The 16,023-nt window shown below is 38.8% G+C and overlaps 1 protein-coding gene and 1 long non-coding RNA gene across 2 annotated transcripts; one reads left to right on the plus strand and one right to left on the minus strand.

Annotated features, from left to right (window-relative positions):
* Positions 1–603: 603 nt before the first annotated feature.
* On the minus strand, positions 604–2,233 carry LOC138354288 (uncharacterized). The gene is made up of 3 exons (XR_011223539.1): positions 2,094–2,233; positions 1,077–1,159; positions 604–743 (listed from the first exon to the last, which is right to left on the minus strand). It is a non-coding gene; the product is annotated as an uncharacterized lncRNA (long non-coding RNA).
* Positions 2,234–4,863: 2,630 nt separating this feature from the next.
* On the plus strand, positions 4,864–12,502 carry LOC123766567 (JNK1/MAPK8-associated membrane protein). Its single transcript, XM_045755826.2, has 6 exons — positions 4,864–5,058; positions 6,245–6,482; positions 10,173–10,385; positions 10,643–10,812; positions 10,986–11,062; positions 12,260–12,502. The coding sequence occupies exons 1-6, from the start codon at positions 4,962–4,964 to the stop codon at positions 12,467–12,469; spliced, it is 1,005 nt and encodes a 334-aa protein (XP_045611782.1). The 5' UTR covers positions 4,864–4,961; the 3' UTR covers positions 12,470–12,502.
* The last annotated feature ends 3,521 nt before the right edge of the window (positions 12,503–16,023 follow it).

Consider the following 16,023-nt stretch of genomic DNA (forward strand, 5'->3'; position numbering starts at 1 on the left):
ATACTGTACTGTTTTTAGAAATATAGGAACTTGAACTTGCATTTATGACCTACACAAGTCCAGAGTACAATGTGTGATTAAACAATTATTTTCCATCAAAAAAGCAGGGGCATAAATTTTTATTACCTAAATTTATTTAATTTGTTAATTTCAGTAAAAAATGTAATTGGGGTAATACAAAACACAATAAATGTAAATGTGACCATGAAATGTGTGAACAAAGAACTTAATTTAATTATAATCGATGATCTCTTGGCAGACCACATCAGGTTAAATAGAACATCAATTTTAATTAAAGAACCTGTACTAAGTGGCAACTTAGTGGCTTCCCATGATTATATCACTGTCACAGAATTTAATGCATACACTAGCTCTTGTGTAACCTTTTGGTGTTTTAAGTACACTTCCTGTAGTTTTGCCATTTGTTATATAGGGTGGAGATCGGTGTGCCAGGGAACAGAGAACTGTCCGTTGGCACACATGAACCATTTAAGACAATCGTCCTCATTTTTTTTTTTGTCTGATATAGAACCATCAAATCATCTCTTGATATTTTTCAAGCACCCACTTCACTAACTATCCCGACAGCCACAAGTTGGCAGCTCTACTAACTACTGTCAGGAAGGGGAGCCACCTCTTTCCTGGGGCAAACTTCAGTGGTTCCCTGAAGCTACAATGTTGAGAAAAAAAGGCTCGCAATGAAAGGCTGATGACCCAGACATGACAAAAAATGCCAGTGGAATCTGAAAATGAAGGAAATATTCCCATGTCAAAAGACTAAACCACCCACTCAATGATCAGAAGCCAAAATACTGAAGGGTTAAAGTAAACCCCTTATTCCTATATTTTCCATTTCATTGAGCAAAATCTCATAAAACACACAAAATTTTGAGCCAACTTTGATGCAAGACACTAGTATTTAAAAATTTAATGTAGCTTAAGTTTATGTTTAATAACCATTAATATCCTGGATATGGCAATATATCTTAGATCATTAAAACACCAACTATTTACTCAAAGCAAATCTGCCACATACACAAACATTATACCAATTATTTAAACTGGACCATATTTACATTTAGTTCCCAGAAGCTGCTAGCCAGGTTATGGGAATGATTACATCTAGGAATGGCAGTTTAACTTCACTCTCCATCTCCATCTGACAGAGAAATGAGGGCATTAATCAGAGGCAATGTATCAGACTGGAGAAATGTCACTAGTGGAGTACCACAGGGTTCAGTTCTTGCACCGGTAGTGCTCATTGTTTACATAAAAGATCTGCCAGAAGGAATACAGAATTATATGAACATTTTTGCTGATGTAACTGTATTGAATTTTGTAACGTGCTCATCAAGATTGTAACTTGCTTAGCTAAATGAATTGTGGGATTCAGTCCATGAGCCCATTATGTGCCTTTGTAACCCTTTCCACTTCTGCCCACAAGATGGGTACAGGTGCATAATAAATAAACTAAACTGATAATGCTAAGATAAGAAACTTAAACGATTGTTATATTCTTCGAGAAGCCTTGGAGAAAATAAGAGTATGGATCAACATTTGGTAAAGAGAATTTAATGTAAATAAATGCCACATCATGGAATGTAGAATAGAATAAAATATGAGACACAACCCAAAAATGATGTGAAAAAGGTTTAAAGAATGCTGATAAGAGATTTACGGTGGTTATAGACAGAGAACTGTCAACTGAAGACCACACAAATAACTTTGTGCGAGGAGCCTATGCTATGCTTTCCAATTTTAGAATTACTTTTATATACATGGATGGCAAAATATTAAAGAAATTGTTCACGACCTTTGTGAGACCAAAGTTAGAATATGCAGCTGTTGTATGGTGCCCACATCTCAAAGAAACACATCAACAAACTGGAAAATGTGTAAAGACTTGCAAAGTTTAATCTCTCCCTCTACCCCCCACTCCAGACATCCAAGATGGGTGAGTCTAGCCCCAAGATTTGGCCTCCCTCTCTGGACACACACACAGACAGACCAGAGTTTGAAGATGAAGATTAAGCCACCCAAGAGGTGACACGGGCATGAATAGCCCGTAAGTGGTGGCCCTTTTGAGCCATTACCAGTATCAAGAGCTGATACTGGAGATCTGTGGAGGTGCGACTGCACCCTGCGTGACGGGAGATGTCTCCCGGATCAAATGGTGACCGGCCCATACGAGACAGCTTCTATTTATAACCATCTAATCCCACTCATATATATGTCCAACCCACGCTTGAAATACTACAGGGAGCCCTCCACCACGTCACGCGGTTACGCAGTAAGCCAGTGTTGCCAGATTGGGCTACAAGTAGCGAATTGGGCTACTTTTGAGAGCCCCGCGCTCCCAAATTTTTAATTTCGCTACTTGCTACTTTTTGGGCTAATTTAAAAGCAAGATGTGCTAATTTGGGCTATTAATGTTAAGAATGTACGATTGCGAGTTACATGAAAATAACTAAGCTGTAAATAATTGTAATTAATAATAATTGTATATATTAATTAATACTAAATAATATTATTTAATAAATTAGTCCCAATTTAATGCAGTTTTCTTCCAAGCACAGAAACTTGTAAATATAAATACAAGATAATAGATAGATCGATAAATAGACAACTTTCAAATATTGCACCAAGTAATGGCGAGAGGAAAAAACTAGACAGTATACATTACATTTGAAATTAATAATGGATGAATGGTAATAAATTGGTGTATGTTTGTAAATATACCAGACAAAGTTCATTTAATGGCAGAATTTAACCCTTTTACGTAAAAACTTTTATATCTCCTATTATTAATTATAACTAATCGAAAAAAGTCATAGTTTGTATATACAAGAGATGAAACAGAGAGCCATGAGCTAGAGCGATGTGCTGAGTCCATAAGGAGGCGGAGCTTCCAGAAATACCTTCCTGTGATTGGCTGTTGCGAGGAATACCAACACTCTTTTATGAATACAATTTAAACTAAGAAATAAGTTCTTGTGCACAACAACAAGGTTGTTGTGAAAAAGAACAACAATTTCTGTTTTGCACCTGACAGAAATCTCCATCTAACTGAATAATTTATTGGAATAAGAGGGCAGAACAGCGTATCATTATTTGTGTCAAGGCAACCCCCAATAATAACGTCACAAGTTAGGTAGCCAGCCCATTTTTATATAACATCTGTTATATCCTGCAATATTTAATTATCACTTTATTAACAAATTAAATAATTAACATTTCACTTTTTTGGGTAAATTAAAGTTAAAGCAGAATTCCATAAGCAGGACTGGTGGGCTGAACTAAGATGATTTACTTATAAGTGGATGGCACCTATAGCTGATCCCTTCCTGTGATTGGCTGTTGTGTGAATGTCAACAAAGAATATCTACCAATGATATGCCATATATTATGCACCCCATACCATCTGTGGGCGGAGCTAGGAACCTCCTACCCGAGCACAACAACCCGCCTTATGGGTTGCTGTTTGGCTATTTATAGTGCGTTGGAAAAATAAGAGATGGCGTTAGTTGTATTTTGTGGGGTAATTTGTTATAAGTGTAATTTGATGTCAACAGTTCTATAAACATCCTATAATGTTCATCTGTAACTTGACCCTAAATACTCGTTTATTAAACGAATTTATTGTTAGAGTTCATTAGGAGTCAACTGTGTTGAAGACTTTGTTCGAGTTTCCAACAAATACCTTCCTGTGATTGGCTGTTGTTGGGAATGCCAACGCTTATATGAATAAAATGCAAGATAAGAAATACGTCCTTTTGCTCAATAACCTTGTTGTTGTACAAAAGAACAACAATTTCTGTTTTATACAAGACAGAAGTTTCCATCTAACTGAATAATGTAGACCAATAAGAGGGCGGAGGCATTGTATCGCCGATATTATTTGTGTGTGGTAACACCCTCTGATGACGTCACAAGTTAGGTAGCCAGCCCATGTTTCTTTAACACTCGTTACATCCTGCAGTATTTAATTATCACTATAGTAATACTTTTAAATACTTAACATTTCACTTATTAGGTAGATTAAAGTTGAAACAGAATGTCATAAGCAAGGATGGTGTGTTCAATAAAGATGATTTATTAAATGGATGGAGCCTTTAGCTGATCCCTTCCTGTGATTGGCTGTTGTGTGAATGTCAACAAAGAGTTTCTACCAATGATATGCCATTTATTATGCACCCCATACCATCTGTGGGCGGAGCTTGGAACCTCCTACCCGAGCACAACAACCCGCCTTATGGGTTGCTGTTTGGCTATTTATAGTGCGTTGGAAAAGCAACAGATGGCGATAGTTGTATTTTGTGGGGTAATTTGTTATAAGTGTAATTTGATGTCAACAGATGGCGTAAGCTGTATCTTATGGCCACTGTTGACCAGCCAGTTGATAGTGTTCTCGTCTGCCGACAGATGGCATCAGCTGTATCATTATTACTTCCGAATTCCCTTTAAACACTGATCTACAAATCCCTTGGCTTATGATAAGATTTTATACCATTTATGATAAGTATTAGATAACTGGAGTTCCGCAATTACTTTTATTTATCAACTGTTCAGGATATCATCATATAACGTCTGGTTAGGACGTACTGCTCTCGATTGATGAAGATTAAGCCACCCAAGAGGTGGCACGGGCATAAATAGCCCGTAAATACTGCTCTCGTAATATTACTCAGGGGGGCGGGGGAACTGTCAAGTGAAAGCGCTCTTATTTTATATGATCTTATTTTATCTATAAATTATTATATTAAAGTTCCTTATGATACACGTAAATATTTATATTTATGATCCTTTGGGTGTGATATTGTTGTGATTGGTCAGAAAGATATGTTGGGCGTGCGGTGATTGGTCGGCTGCGGCGTCTTGTGTTTACAACGCTGGTGCAGCTCCAGCTCTTGTCTTGACGGTGATGGGCTCACAGGGCTACAGGAAAGCTTCTTCAATGTATCATGGCTGCTAGAGCTGGCCTGATCTTATTCACTGTCGTCTGCGTTTTTGGTTGTATTTACGCCTTTAAGGAGAGCAAAAGTTTCAATTATGATAAAGGTGAGAGTACTGTAATGTGATCGCTGAATAACGAGTTCCACAACTTATCTCCACGGTATGGGGTGCATAATAAAGAAAGAAATTGAATCTCCACCCAAGAAATTTACTATTTCATTCCATTACAGATTACGGTGTCCTTATAATTATCAAAAGCTTCCTAAAAACCGCCTAGCAATAAAATGACATAAATGTTGCCCAAAATTTACATAGTACTCATAAATACTTTTAATGAATTAATGAATATTGAATGTGAAAAAAGTTTTTGAAAGTATATAATTTTATAGAGTTTGGTCTTTAGACCTGAGAAAAATTGGGGCCTATGATCAAACCTACCCTAACCTATCCCAGTCAAATGTAACCTTAACTAACCTTTCCAAAACTATTCTAATCTAACTAAATCTAATGAAAATAAGAGATAACATGTTGTTTTATATATACAGTAATTATATATATTACATATAATATATATACTACAAAAATGGGCAGCACTGCAATAGCTCCAGTTTCCCACTCCTTAATTCCTTGCCTTGCATAGTTCACTGGGGCACTGTAGCTGGATATTGAGTGCTTTGATAGTTCAGACTGATTTTTGGTAATTTTACTGTTGCCACGAATCATTTGGATGGAGTTTGAGTGTTTTGAAGTGTTTGTGTCATAGTAACCAGTTTCTAATACACCCGATTTACCCGAGGGCCACTAACCCTAGTGGCCTCGATGAGGACAGGAAGTCGGCAGTATGTCGCAGGTCCCCCATTTCTTGATGATCTTTTCCAGGTAGATTTTGAAATTCAACAAAGTTTTGGCAGTTATGGCTTTGACAGGTAGGCAGTTCCATGGGTTTATAACCCTGTGAGTGAAAGTATCTCCTGTTTTCTGTCCTACATTGTGGCTTGTTTTTTTTAACCATATCCTTCTTTTCCTTATAATCAAAAGTATGCTTAATTATCTCAAGATTTTGGTTAGTTTTCTGACTGCTGCACCCACCTTTTTGTGCAACTTTTAATGAGTGGTAGATCTTGACTCCAAGGTTCCTCTTAGTGATGAATTGCATTATACTCTCCATTGAGCTCATTGCCCCTTTATAGGTAGTAAGACAATTTGCAATGATACTACCAAGATGTTGCTCTAAAAGGGCATTTCATTTTATTTAATGTTCTATATTTACCCCTATCTTATAATTTTGCAGGTGTAGTGTCAAACCTCTCTCACTGCCCTGGACGTTATTGTGGTCGTACAAGACTAGAAAATGGATCGTGGTCAGCTTGTGGGGCATGCGAGAGAGGACTTCGACGCAATAATAGAAGTGCTTGTGAAGAGTGCAATGACACCCCAGAGTTTTATGACAAGCTCTATCTTGGTTTTATGGGTCTATTGCCCTTAACCTTTCATTTAGGCTGCATTGATGCTGCTGCAAAGAGAAGAACGTAAGTTAGAATTCTTTATACATACAGTATAGCACAGTTTGTATATCATACAGATACTGTAAGTACAGCAGGGCCTCATTATTTTCTGGGTATGTGTTTGTGACATACCTGCAAGTGATAAAACTACAAAGGCTGAAACTAAGTTCTATGGGAAAAAGGCAGGTTCCTACCTGCCCTGACTTAAAAAAAAACAACTTAAACTTAACTTAAAACTTAAGACTCAGACTTAATAAAAGGACAGTATTTCAGTGTTCAATAAATGTTGAAAAAATAAACGATATACTGTTCTTATCTAATTGCACTTACATTAAAAGATATATGCTTGTGGTGTCCTGTCATCTTTATAAATCTTATCAAATGCATCATAAAACTTGTGGTAGTTTTGGCATATGAAATTTTACCCTGATGGTTGCTACATCCCAACTACAGTATTCTATTCTTAACAAATATTTTCTGATACAGTATTCTTATTTTTTCTACATTGATATTTCTTGATCTTCGATCTACATCCTCTAAATCTGTTTGGGATAGACAGTTTTTGAGGAGGGTCTTTTGTGCTGCGAATAGCAGGAAATAGCTTCTGCTCCCTTCTCTTGCCTGCTGTGGTGGTGCACAAGCAAGATCCATTTCCATATGTTGGCCATGAATGGAGACCCGAGAATGCCCTTGTGCTCTTTCATTTGGGAGTTGAGCTTGCCTAACAGTTGTGACCACTAGGGAGGAAACATGTTTCTATGGTGAGGGGGGGGGATGGGGGGCAAGGTTTGGTGCAGCCTATCTAAACAATTTGACTCGTCTGGCTATCCCCATCTAGTTAGACATTCAGTTAAGTATGCATTGTAGGATTGGTTCCCTTTTTGCTCCCTGGGATGCCATTCAGCCCTGCAATGAGTACTGTTCTGGTTACTCCTGAGGTTGCTTGCCTGTGTGCCACCCATGTGGGCTCTATGGCGGGTGCTAGAGAGTGAATTCTTTATCTATTACTTTTTTTGTTAACCTCTGACCTTATTTCTCCTCAGACTCGTGCAGTGGGCAACCAGGCCCCCCTAGCTGGACCGGTATGGAAGGACGGGCTCTATAGCCCTGGCTATGTTGGGCCCAGGCCAGGCTTCTTCTCTGACTATCCCTACTGACTTTCTCCATTTCCCTGGCTAGGTTGCATCCCAAGCCCTCAGTGGTGACTGCTTCATCTCTTGGTGTGGCGCCAGCTTCATTGTGACAACTGCACTGTTTATCCCCCCCTCCTTCATGTGGGTTCCCAGTACCATCACCATGCTCACATGCATTTCACTCCTATGTTCCAGGATTTGTTTGGCCTGCTATGTGGCCTAAATACTGTATTTTGATCATTAGCAATGAATGTACCCACCCTGAAGATGTGCACATCCATAAGCACTTAATTGACTGTGGAGTCTCAGGTTACTTTTAACTCCACCCAGGCTGGCATGTGTGTAGCTAGGGCCTTTTCTCAAGAGGCAGCCGAATGCTTAGCTACTTTATCCTGCAACTGGTGAGACCCCAGTTCCTGTGTCCAAAAATATCCTGTTGAATGCCAGCATTGGCACTGGTGTTCTCCTGCACCATGTTGCAACTGGTGATCGTGATCTGAAAGGCTGCCATGAGAAAATTAAATATATTCTCAAGCCCAGGGATATATTTCTATCCTCCAGTTGACTTCTTCACTCGTCCCCCTCGTCTTTGTCGTCATCAACCTCTTTGAATATCAATTCAGCGCATGGTAAAGATCACTTTTGATGATAGGAGCCTTCCAACTAATGTTATTCTTGCCAATTCCAGATGCTCTGTTCAGGACTACATCCCCTCTCCATGCCACTGCAATAGGTGTTAGAAATTCGGTCATGGTTCTTCCTAGTGCAGTAGCGAAATGTTCCTTTGCCCCTTGTGTGGCAACCTTGGACATTCTCATACTGATTGAAAGACTGATCTTTCTAAGCTTGCTGAATCAATTGCAGTGAGACCCACCCTACCTTTTCTCGTACATGCATTCATTGAGAGTTTGAATATGCCATCCTCGTCTTGAAGCATTGCGATTGTATATCTTTCCCTTGAAGCTCTGTGCCAGTTCTGCCATCTTGGATCTTTCTCTACCAATACTTATGCTCATGTGTTGCGCTGCTCTGCTCTTCCCCACACGTCTCCCTTTCATCATTCCAAAACCATTTCCAAACCTTAAATCCCAACACCTCCACCAGCTCCTCTTCTTCTGTTCTTCTCTGATCTATGGCCACAAGGGTTTCACTTGGATTTCTGACTGTCAGTTCCAACCTTCCTTCCCATTCTTCTTCCACCTGCCATGTTACCACATCTTCTCTACTTCCTCTTCCTTCTCTTTTCTCTGTGCCCTCCTTCACTTTTCAACCCCCATCTTTCTTCTCAGTCTTCCCCTCTGTCTATTGGCACTTAACTCCTGTCCATCCAGACTGATATCCATGCTCCTCCCAGTCATCTTCATGCTGTCTGTTCTCATTCTCCCTCACCTACTGAGACTATGGAGGCCATTCCACAGTACATTGCTATTGGCACACCTGTGTCTCATAGTCAGAAACGGAAACCTGGTTCCTCTTCCTCCCCAGTGGGTAACAACCACTTCAGATGGACGGTACCACATGGTACCATCTGGGAGGTGAAATCCTGTGAGAGTCAAATAGAGAAAAAGATCTGGGGGATGATATCACACCGGACCTGTCCTCAAAGTCCCACATCAAAAGGATATCATCAGCAGCATATGCTAGATTGACCAACATAAGAACTGCCTTTAGAAACATGTGTAAGGAATCGTTTAGGATCTTGTATACTACTTATGTCAGACCAATCTCGGAGTATGCAGCTCCAGCCTGGAGTCTATACCTAGTTAAACACAAGACAAAGTTAGAGAAGATTCAGAGGTATGCCACCAGATTAGTCCCAGAACGGAGAGGTATGAGCTACATGGAAAGGCTAAGGGAGCTGAATCTCGCATCCCTGGAATGACAGAAAAGTAAGAGGATACATGATAACCACTTACAAAATTCTCAGGGGAATTGACAGGGTAGACAAAGACAAACTATTCAGCACGGGTGGAACACGGACAAGGGGACAGGTGGAAACTTAGTACCCAGATGAGCCACCAAGACATTAGAAAGAATTTGTTCAGTGTCAGGGTAGTTAACACGGAATGCATTATGCAGTAATGTGGTGGAGGCAGAGTCCATACACAGTTTCAAATGTAGATTTGATAGAGCCCAATAGGCTTCAGAATCTGTACACCAGCTGATTGACAGTTGAGAGGCGGAACCAAAGAGCCAAAGCTCAACCTCTCAAGCACAACTAGGTGAGTATATTTTTGACTGTCAGGCCTTCATCAGAGCTAGACAGAACTGCTGTCAGAACAGGCAGCTCTGACCTAAGGGATCAACCCTGAGAGTTCAACATTATCTCTAAACACCAGGGGATTTCTATAGAGCAACAAGGATGAACAAGGAATAACATAATTTTAAGTAAAAGTTATCACACACACTTCAGTTCTAGAGATCTTAAAGCCACGATTGGCAGCCCAGTACAAATGTGAACTGATACTAGCAAAATTGTGTTTTCCAGACAAGCGCAAATCATGGGCTAATTGCATATATAAATTACCAGATAGTGGTTTTATCTAATCTGTAGCTCTAATATCAATGATTTTTATTTCAGGTTTACTCGAGAAGTAATGGCTCTCTATGCTTTAGCCATTATTGAAGTAACTATAGCAGCAGTTGTAACACTACTTATGACTGAGCCATATGGGTCCTTCAGCATTCGCTCATGTAAGGTGCGAAAGTTAGCTGACTGGTACCCACTTCTTCACAACCCAAATCCAAATTATGAGGGTGTGTTGCACTGCACTCAAGAGGCCATTTATCCATTGTAAGTTGTTTAAGTGATCTGTGTTTTAAGTATAATATTGCTAGCATAAAATTTCTAATGTGACAATAGAAATGTTCAACAAATTTATAATCCATATAAAATAATATTTGTAGATTTAACATATTATTGGTTGCTCATCTGATTTACAAATGAAGGCAAAAAAAAGTATTTAATATCTATAAACTACAGTACGATGTAGTCTACACTACATTACTCATTAAGGAAGAAAATATTTTTGTTAAATATTTTCCTTTCAGGTATTCCATGGTGTTTGTGTTTTATACCCTTTGTTTACTGGTGATGTTAATGATCCGGCCATTCCTGTCATCAAAGCTTCTACCAGGCCGAGGGAAATCTGCTATTTACTCGGCACTGTACTTCCTTCCTGCCCTTATTGTTACCCATGCTGTAGGTGCAGGGCTCATATGTACGTACCCAAATATTACTTTGTTTCTACCTAATAGCAGCAGGTTCAAGGTATACACACACATAATATATATATATATATATACATACACTGTTATGATATATACACACATTATTATGGGTAATACTTCATTTTTTAAGCTAAAAACTTACATTTTATATTATCTTTTTCAGATTATTCATTTCCATATATGGTGATCATATTGTCTGTGGTATCCAATGCTGCACATTTTGCATTTCAACTGGATCAGGTTAGCATTTTGTTATGTTGTTAGCAAGTTATTACAAAAGGGCAATTTGTATTTGAGCAACTTCTGTATTACGGCCCCCTTGGTTCAAGGAGTCACATCCTTGAATCAGCAGCTTATGTGTATATATACAGAAATCGCAATAGTGTGATATATAAAATGAACAAATCCACAAATTCTTTTACCATGTCGTGGCACAGTTGACTAAGGCGCTTCTGGGATCATCCCGGACGTGTTCGAACCCTCATCATGGCCCTTATGGATTTGTTCATTTATATGTACAGTATATATACTGTACAGTATTTTCATTGCATCATATGACAAAGTACTGAGAAGACGGGACCTACCCTAGCCTCGAAATATCATTTTCAAAGGAAGGTGGCCCCATATTTTACTGATGAAAACCTCTGCAACAAGGGGGAAAAAGAAGAACGTAAAATTTGGTTTTAAATACGCTCAAGTGGATTTTCCAAGGCCCAATTATTTCTTGTAATTTTGCTTCCATCTATGAAGTTGTTACCAACATCCTAAACAAATCCAAGGCGATGGTTTGGTACCTTCTTTTGACAATTACGTGAGCGATAAATGGGTCTCAGGGGCCTGGTAGTACAAGAGTTAAGCTTGGGGAGCTATGGGGGCCAGACAGAAAAGGTGGTTTCAATATAAGTGAATTCATTGCTTGATTTTAAAGATGAAAAGTCACATACATAGCTCTTAGTATAACAACAGTTGGGTAATTACATGCATGCATCAATACATTGGTAGCAATGATGCCAGTGTTCCAGTGTTGTGTAATGGTTTGATTAAATTCACTTACAAAAGTAACATGGATGTACAGTACTATAGAATATAAGCCCTTAATTATTTTCAATTGATCCTGTAATAATTAACATCCACATTTCTTATTTGTACATGAATATTAATTACTTTGTTGAAACTCACCGACTCCTCTTCTACCTTGACTTGTATTAAACCTTACAATGGTACCTGCCTCCTTCATATATATTTAATTGTTATCAATGTTAGGTAGTTGAAGTTGTGTTGAAAATACTGAAGCACTTGACAAATTTTCTTTTGTGGTCTACAGTCAATCTACACTTATATTATGCAATTTGTTGTTTATGATGGTTACACACAATATACATGTTGTACTGCATATATATATATAAAATACCTAATTGATTTTCCAATTTCTTGCAGTCTATGCCTGGTCTGCTGATGGGATGTGTTCGAGATGTACGAAATCTCGTTATTCTCCTCGGTCATTGGGGTTTGCATGCTTATGGTATTGTAGCAATTACACAGTTGACAGAAGGGGTCCTCCATGGTTCCCTTTGTGCACTGGTGCCTCTACCAGCCCTCTTTTATATCCTTACTTCACGTTTTACTGACCCTTCCAACATTGGTTAAGAGGTATTTATTAAAATAAAAATGAATACATGGTTTTGTACTTTGATATTACATGATTTTCCATGTTCCCTGCATAAAATTAGGAACTTTAGTATACTGTTTATAATATGTTAATGAGGAATAGCATATCGGAATCTCCAGGTACTGTTGTTAATAGGCTTTTCTGGGAGAGTCCCCAGTGGCTTCCTGACATTATCTTGCCGAGATTGCTCCTAGCTAATATACCTGTATGATTCCAAGGATCAACGTCCCTGGGGCCCGGTCTCTGACCAGGCCATCTGGTTGCTAGTCTAGTCAACAAGGCTGATGACTGGATGTCAACATATGTTGACTCATATGTCAGACTGCTCACAGATTGACATAAGAGTCACAACCTTAGTAATGGTACAGTAATGTCTTCTCACAGACATAATTACATAGGATAAAAAACCCACACTTGTATATTTGTGAAATTTATGTAAGAAATTTACACCAAGACTTTTGCACTCTTCAGATTGATTTGTCAAGGTCCGAGTGAGTGATTAGGACAAGACTTGCATCTCAATGTCTAATGACGCTGCTATTCTGGGTCCAGTCCTCTTATCCTTCTTGACCGCATGACCAAGTTACCTCTATTCCTGACTGGTGATGAAACCTGCGCTAATGTCTTCCACGGAATTAGGATCATGTGTCCTTTCTGTAATCCTGCTATTCTGAGAACAGTTGTTGTTATTAATAGAGGTATTTATCTGGATGCTAGCCATCTGCTTGATGGCTAGCAGTATCAGCGTAACCCTCTCCATACCCGAAGGAACGCAGCTAATGGGACTACAGGGTACTTTCATTCATACATTTATTGAGATCTAATTTTTTAATTCACTCAATCATTTTCCTAGTAAAGCTGTCCTCTGAAGTAAAGCTTTCATTGCCAGTTAAAGTATTCAGATTATTTATTAAAACTCCTTCCCCTACCCTTCTAGTTCTAATATTATTACTTTTATACATTATTTCACATTCCTTAAAATCAACATTGTGATCCTTTTCCCAACTATGGTTTGTTACAGCACTGTTACCCTCCATAATTATACATGCTTTCTTATGCTCTAAGATTCTGATCAAGTTTTTGCCCTGTTTTCCCCACGTACACTTCATTACAATCTCTACCAGGTAAAATATTAACGCCTTCCGGATTTCCATCATCCCCTATTCTGTTCTTAGTAATCTTTCCCCCCTAATTGTATTTGGGTAACTAAAAACAATTTTATGTTTTGTATCCGCTACATTACGGGTCAGTTTACTTAAAAAGAAGGTTATAAGGCAATTCCAAAACTATTTTCTTATCAAGATTCCAAGATTCGTTTTAGTGTAAAGGATGTCTTCAGCTTTACTATCTGTTTTTCAATGAACCACGAGGGATAACCTAAATTCCAAAAAACTCTTAATTAAATATTTAAGATATCTAAATATTTAAGAGTTTTTTGGAATTTAGGTTATCCCTCGTGGTTCATTGAAAAACAGATAGTAAAGCTAAAGACATCCTTTACACTAAAACGAGAGATGCCCTTGGAATCTTGATAAGAAAATAGTTTTGGAATTGCCTTATAACCTTCTTTTTAAGTAAACTGACCCGTAATGTAGCGGATACAAAACATAAAATTGTTTTTAGTTACCCAAATACAATTAGGGGGGAAAGATTACTAAGAACAGAATAGGGGATGATGGAAATCCGGAAGGCGTTAATATTTTACCTGGTAGAGATTGTAATGAAGTGTACGTGGGGAAAACAGGGCAAAAACTTGATCAGAATCTTAGAGCATAAGAAAGCATGTATAATTATGGAGGGTAACAGTGCTGTAACAAACCATAGTTGGGAAAAGGATCACAATGTTGATTTTAAGGAATGTGAAATAATGTATAAAAGTAATAATATTAGAACTAGAAGGGTAGGGGAAGGAGTTTTAATAAATAATCTGAATACTTTAACTGGCAATGAAAGCTTTACTTCAGAGGACAGCTTTACTAGGAAAATGATTGAGTGAATTAAAATTAGATCTCAATAAATGTATGAATGAAAGTACCCTGTAGTCCCATTAGCTGCGTTCCTTCGGGTATGGAGAGGGTTACGCTGATACTGCTAGCCATCAAGCAGATGGCTAGCATCCAGATAAACACCTCTATTAATAACAACTCCTGTTCTCAGAATAGCAGGATTACAGAAAGGACACACGACCATAATTCCATGAAAGACATTACCGCAGGTTTCATCACCAGTCAGGAATAGAGTTGACTTGGTCATGCGGTCAAGAAGGATAGGAGGACTGGACCCAGAATAGCAGCGTCATTAGACATTGAGATGTAAGTCTCGTCCTAATCACTCACTTAGACCTTGACAAAGCACACAGGAGAGTGCGAAAGTCTTGCTATAAATTTCTTGCATAAATATACATGTGTGGGTTTTTTATCCTATGTCACAGCCTTGTTGGCCAGGTATCCTTTTGAAAGTGTTTATCAAGTTCTCTCTCTCTCTTGAACTTGATATACTACCTTCGAAACACAAAGGTGGTAAAGTTCAAAACATCTTTGAGCTTGATAAACATAGGCTTCTAAGCAAAGTTGCCTTCACTGTTTGCCAGTGGCCACATGCAGCCAAAGAAAACAAGTAATTAGTGAATATAAAACAGGTTGGCACAAAAAAACTCATGTGAAGCCTGACAAGCAAGGGTCCTGCACAGAACAGAATCCAAAAGAAAAGCAAACTCTTAGCAGAGACCAATAGCCATTGAGCAGCGCAGCGCCCAATGGAACTGCACCAGACACTTAAGAACAACTGGGGTGGTTAGTCAGGTCCCTTCGGTCATTGGGACTACTGTTTGTGGATGAGAATTGTGCTAATCAGCAGTTGGATCCAAGACAAGAAGTGGGTACATAGTTCACATCAAGATAACATATGTTGTCCAAGCTTGTTTTGGTGTACTATCTTTCTATGCACTCCCACGCTCCATTATGTCTCTACTGAAATGTCCAGATTCTGTTCCTGGTCTCCAACAGGCACTCATTTGTTTGAGCTCAGGGTACAAGGCTAAGGGAAGCCAGATGGGTAGCTCGTGGAGCAGTCCTAGAAAGAAAGAAAGACAAGACAGTCAATCTTTCTGTCTATATATCTGACTGTGTGTGTGTGTCAGTCAGACACAGTCCGTCCATCCGTCAGTCAGGCAGGCAGACATACAGTCAGTCAATCCAGTCCTGTCAGTCAAGTCAGTCCAGTCAATCAGTCCAGCCAATCATTCAGTCAGTCAGTCCAGTCAGACCAGTCGGTCGGTCAGTCAGTCAGTCCGTCTGTCCGTTCGTCAGTCCTGGGACAATGGCGAGAACACCATTTGTGATTAAATATATTAAAGATTAAACATTGATAAAGCTAAAATACTGTCACCATACCTGAAGAGAATGAATTCTGTTTGGCCTTTTGAAGATGATGGAAGAAAAGTACAAGTCTCTTGCCAGAATCTATAAAGTAAAACGACATGTCTTATGTGCTGGGCATCATGAATGTGGTCTCAGTAATCAGGACAGGAAGC

Source organism: Procambarus clarkii, chromosome 62 (genome assembly GCF_040958095.1).
Source record: "Procambarus clarkii isolate CNS0578487 chromosome 62, FALCON_Pclarkii_2.0, whole genome shotgun sequence".
Taxonomy (NCBI): domain Eukaryota; kingdom Metazoa; phylum Arthropoda; class Malacostraca; order Decapoda; family Cambaridae; genus Procambarus; species Procambarus clarkii.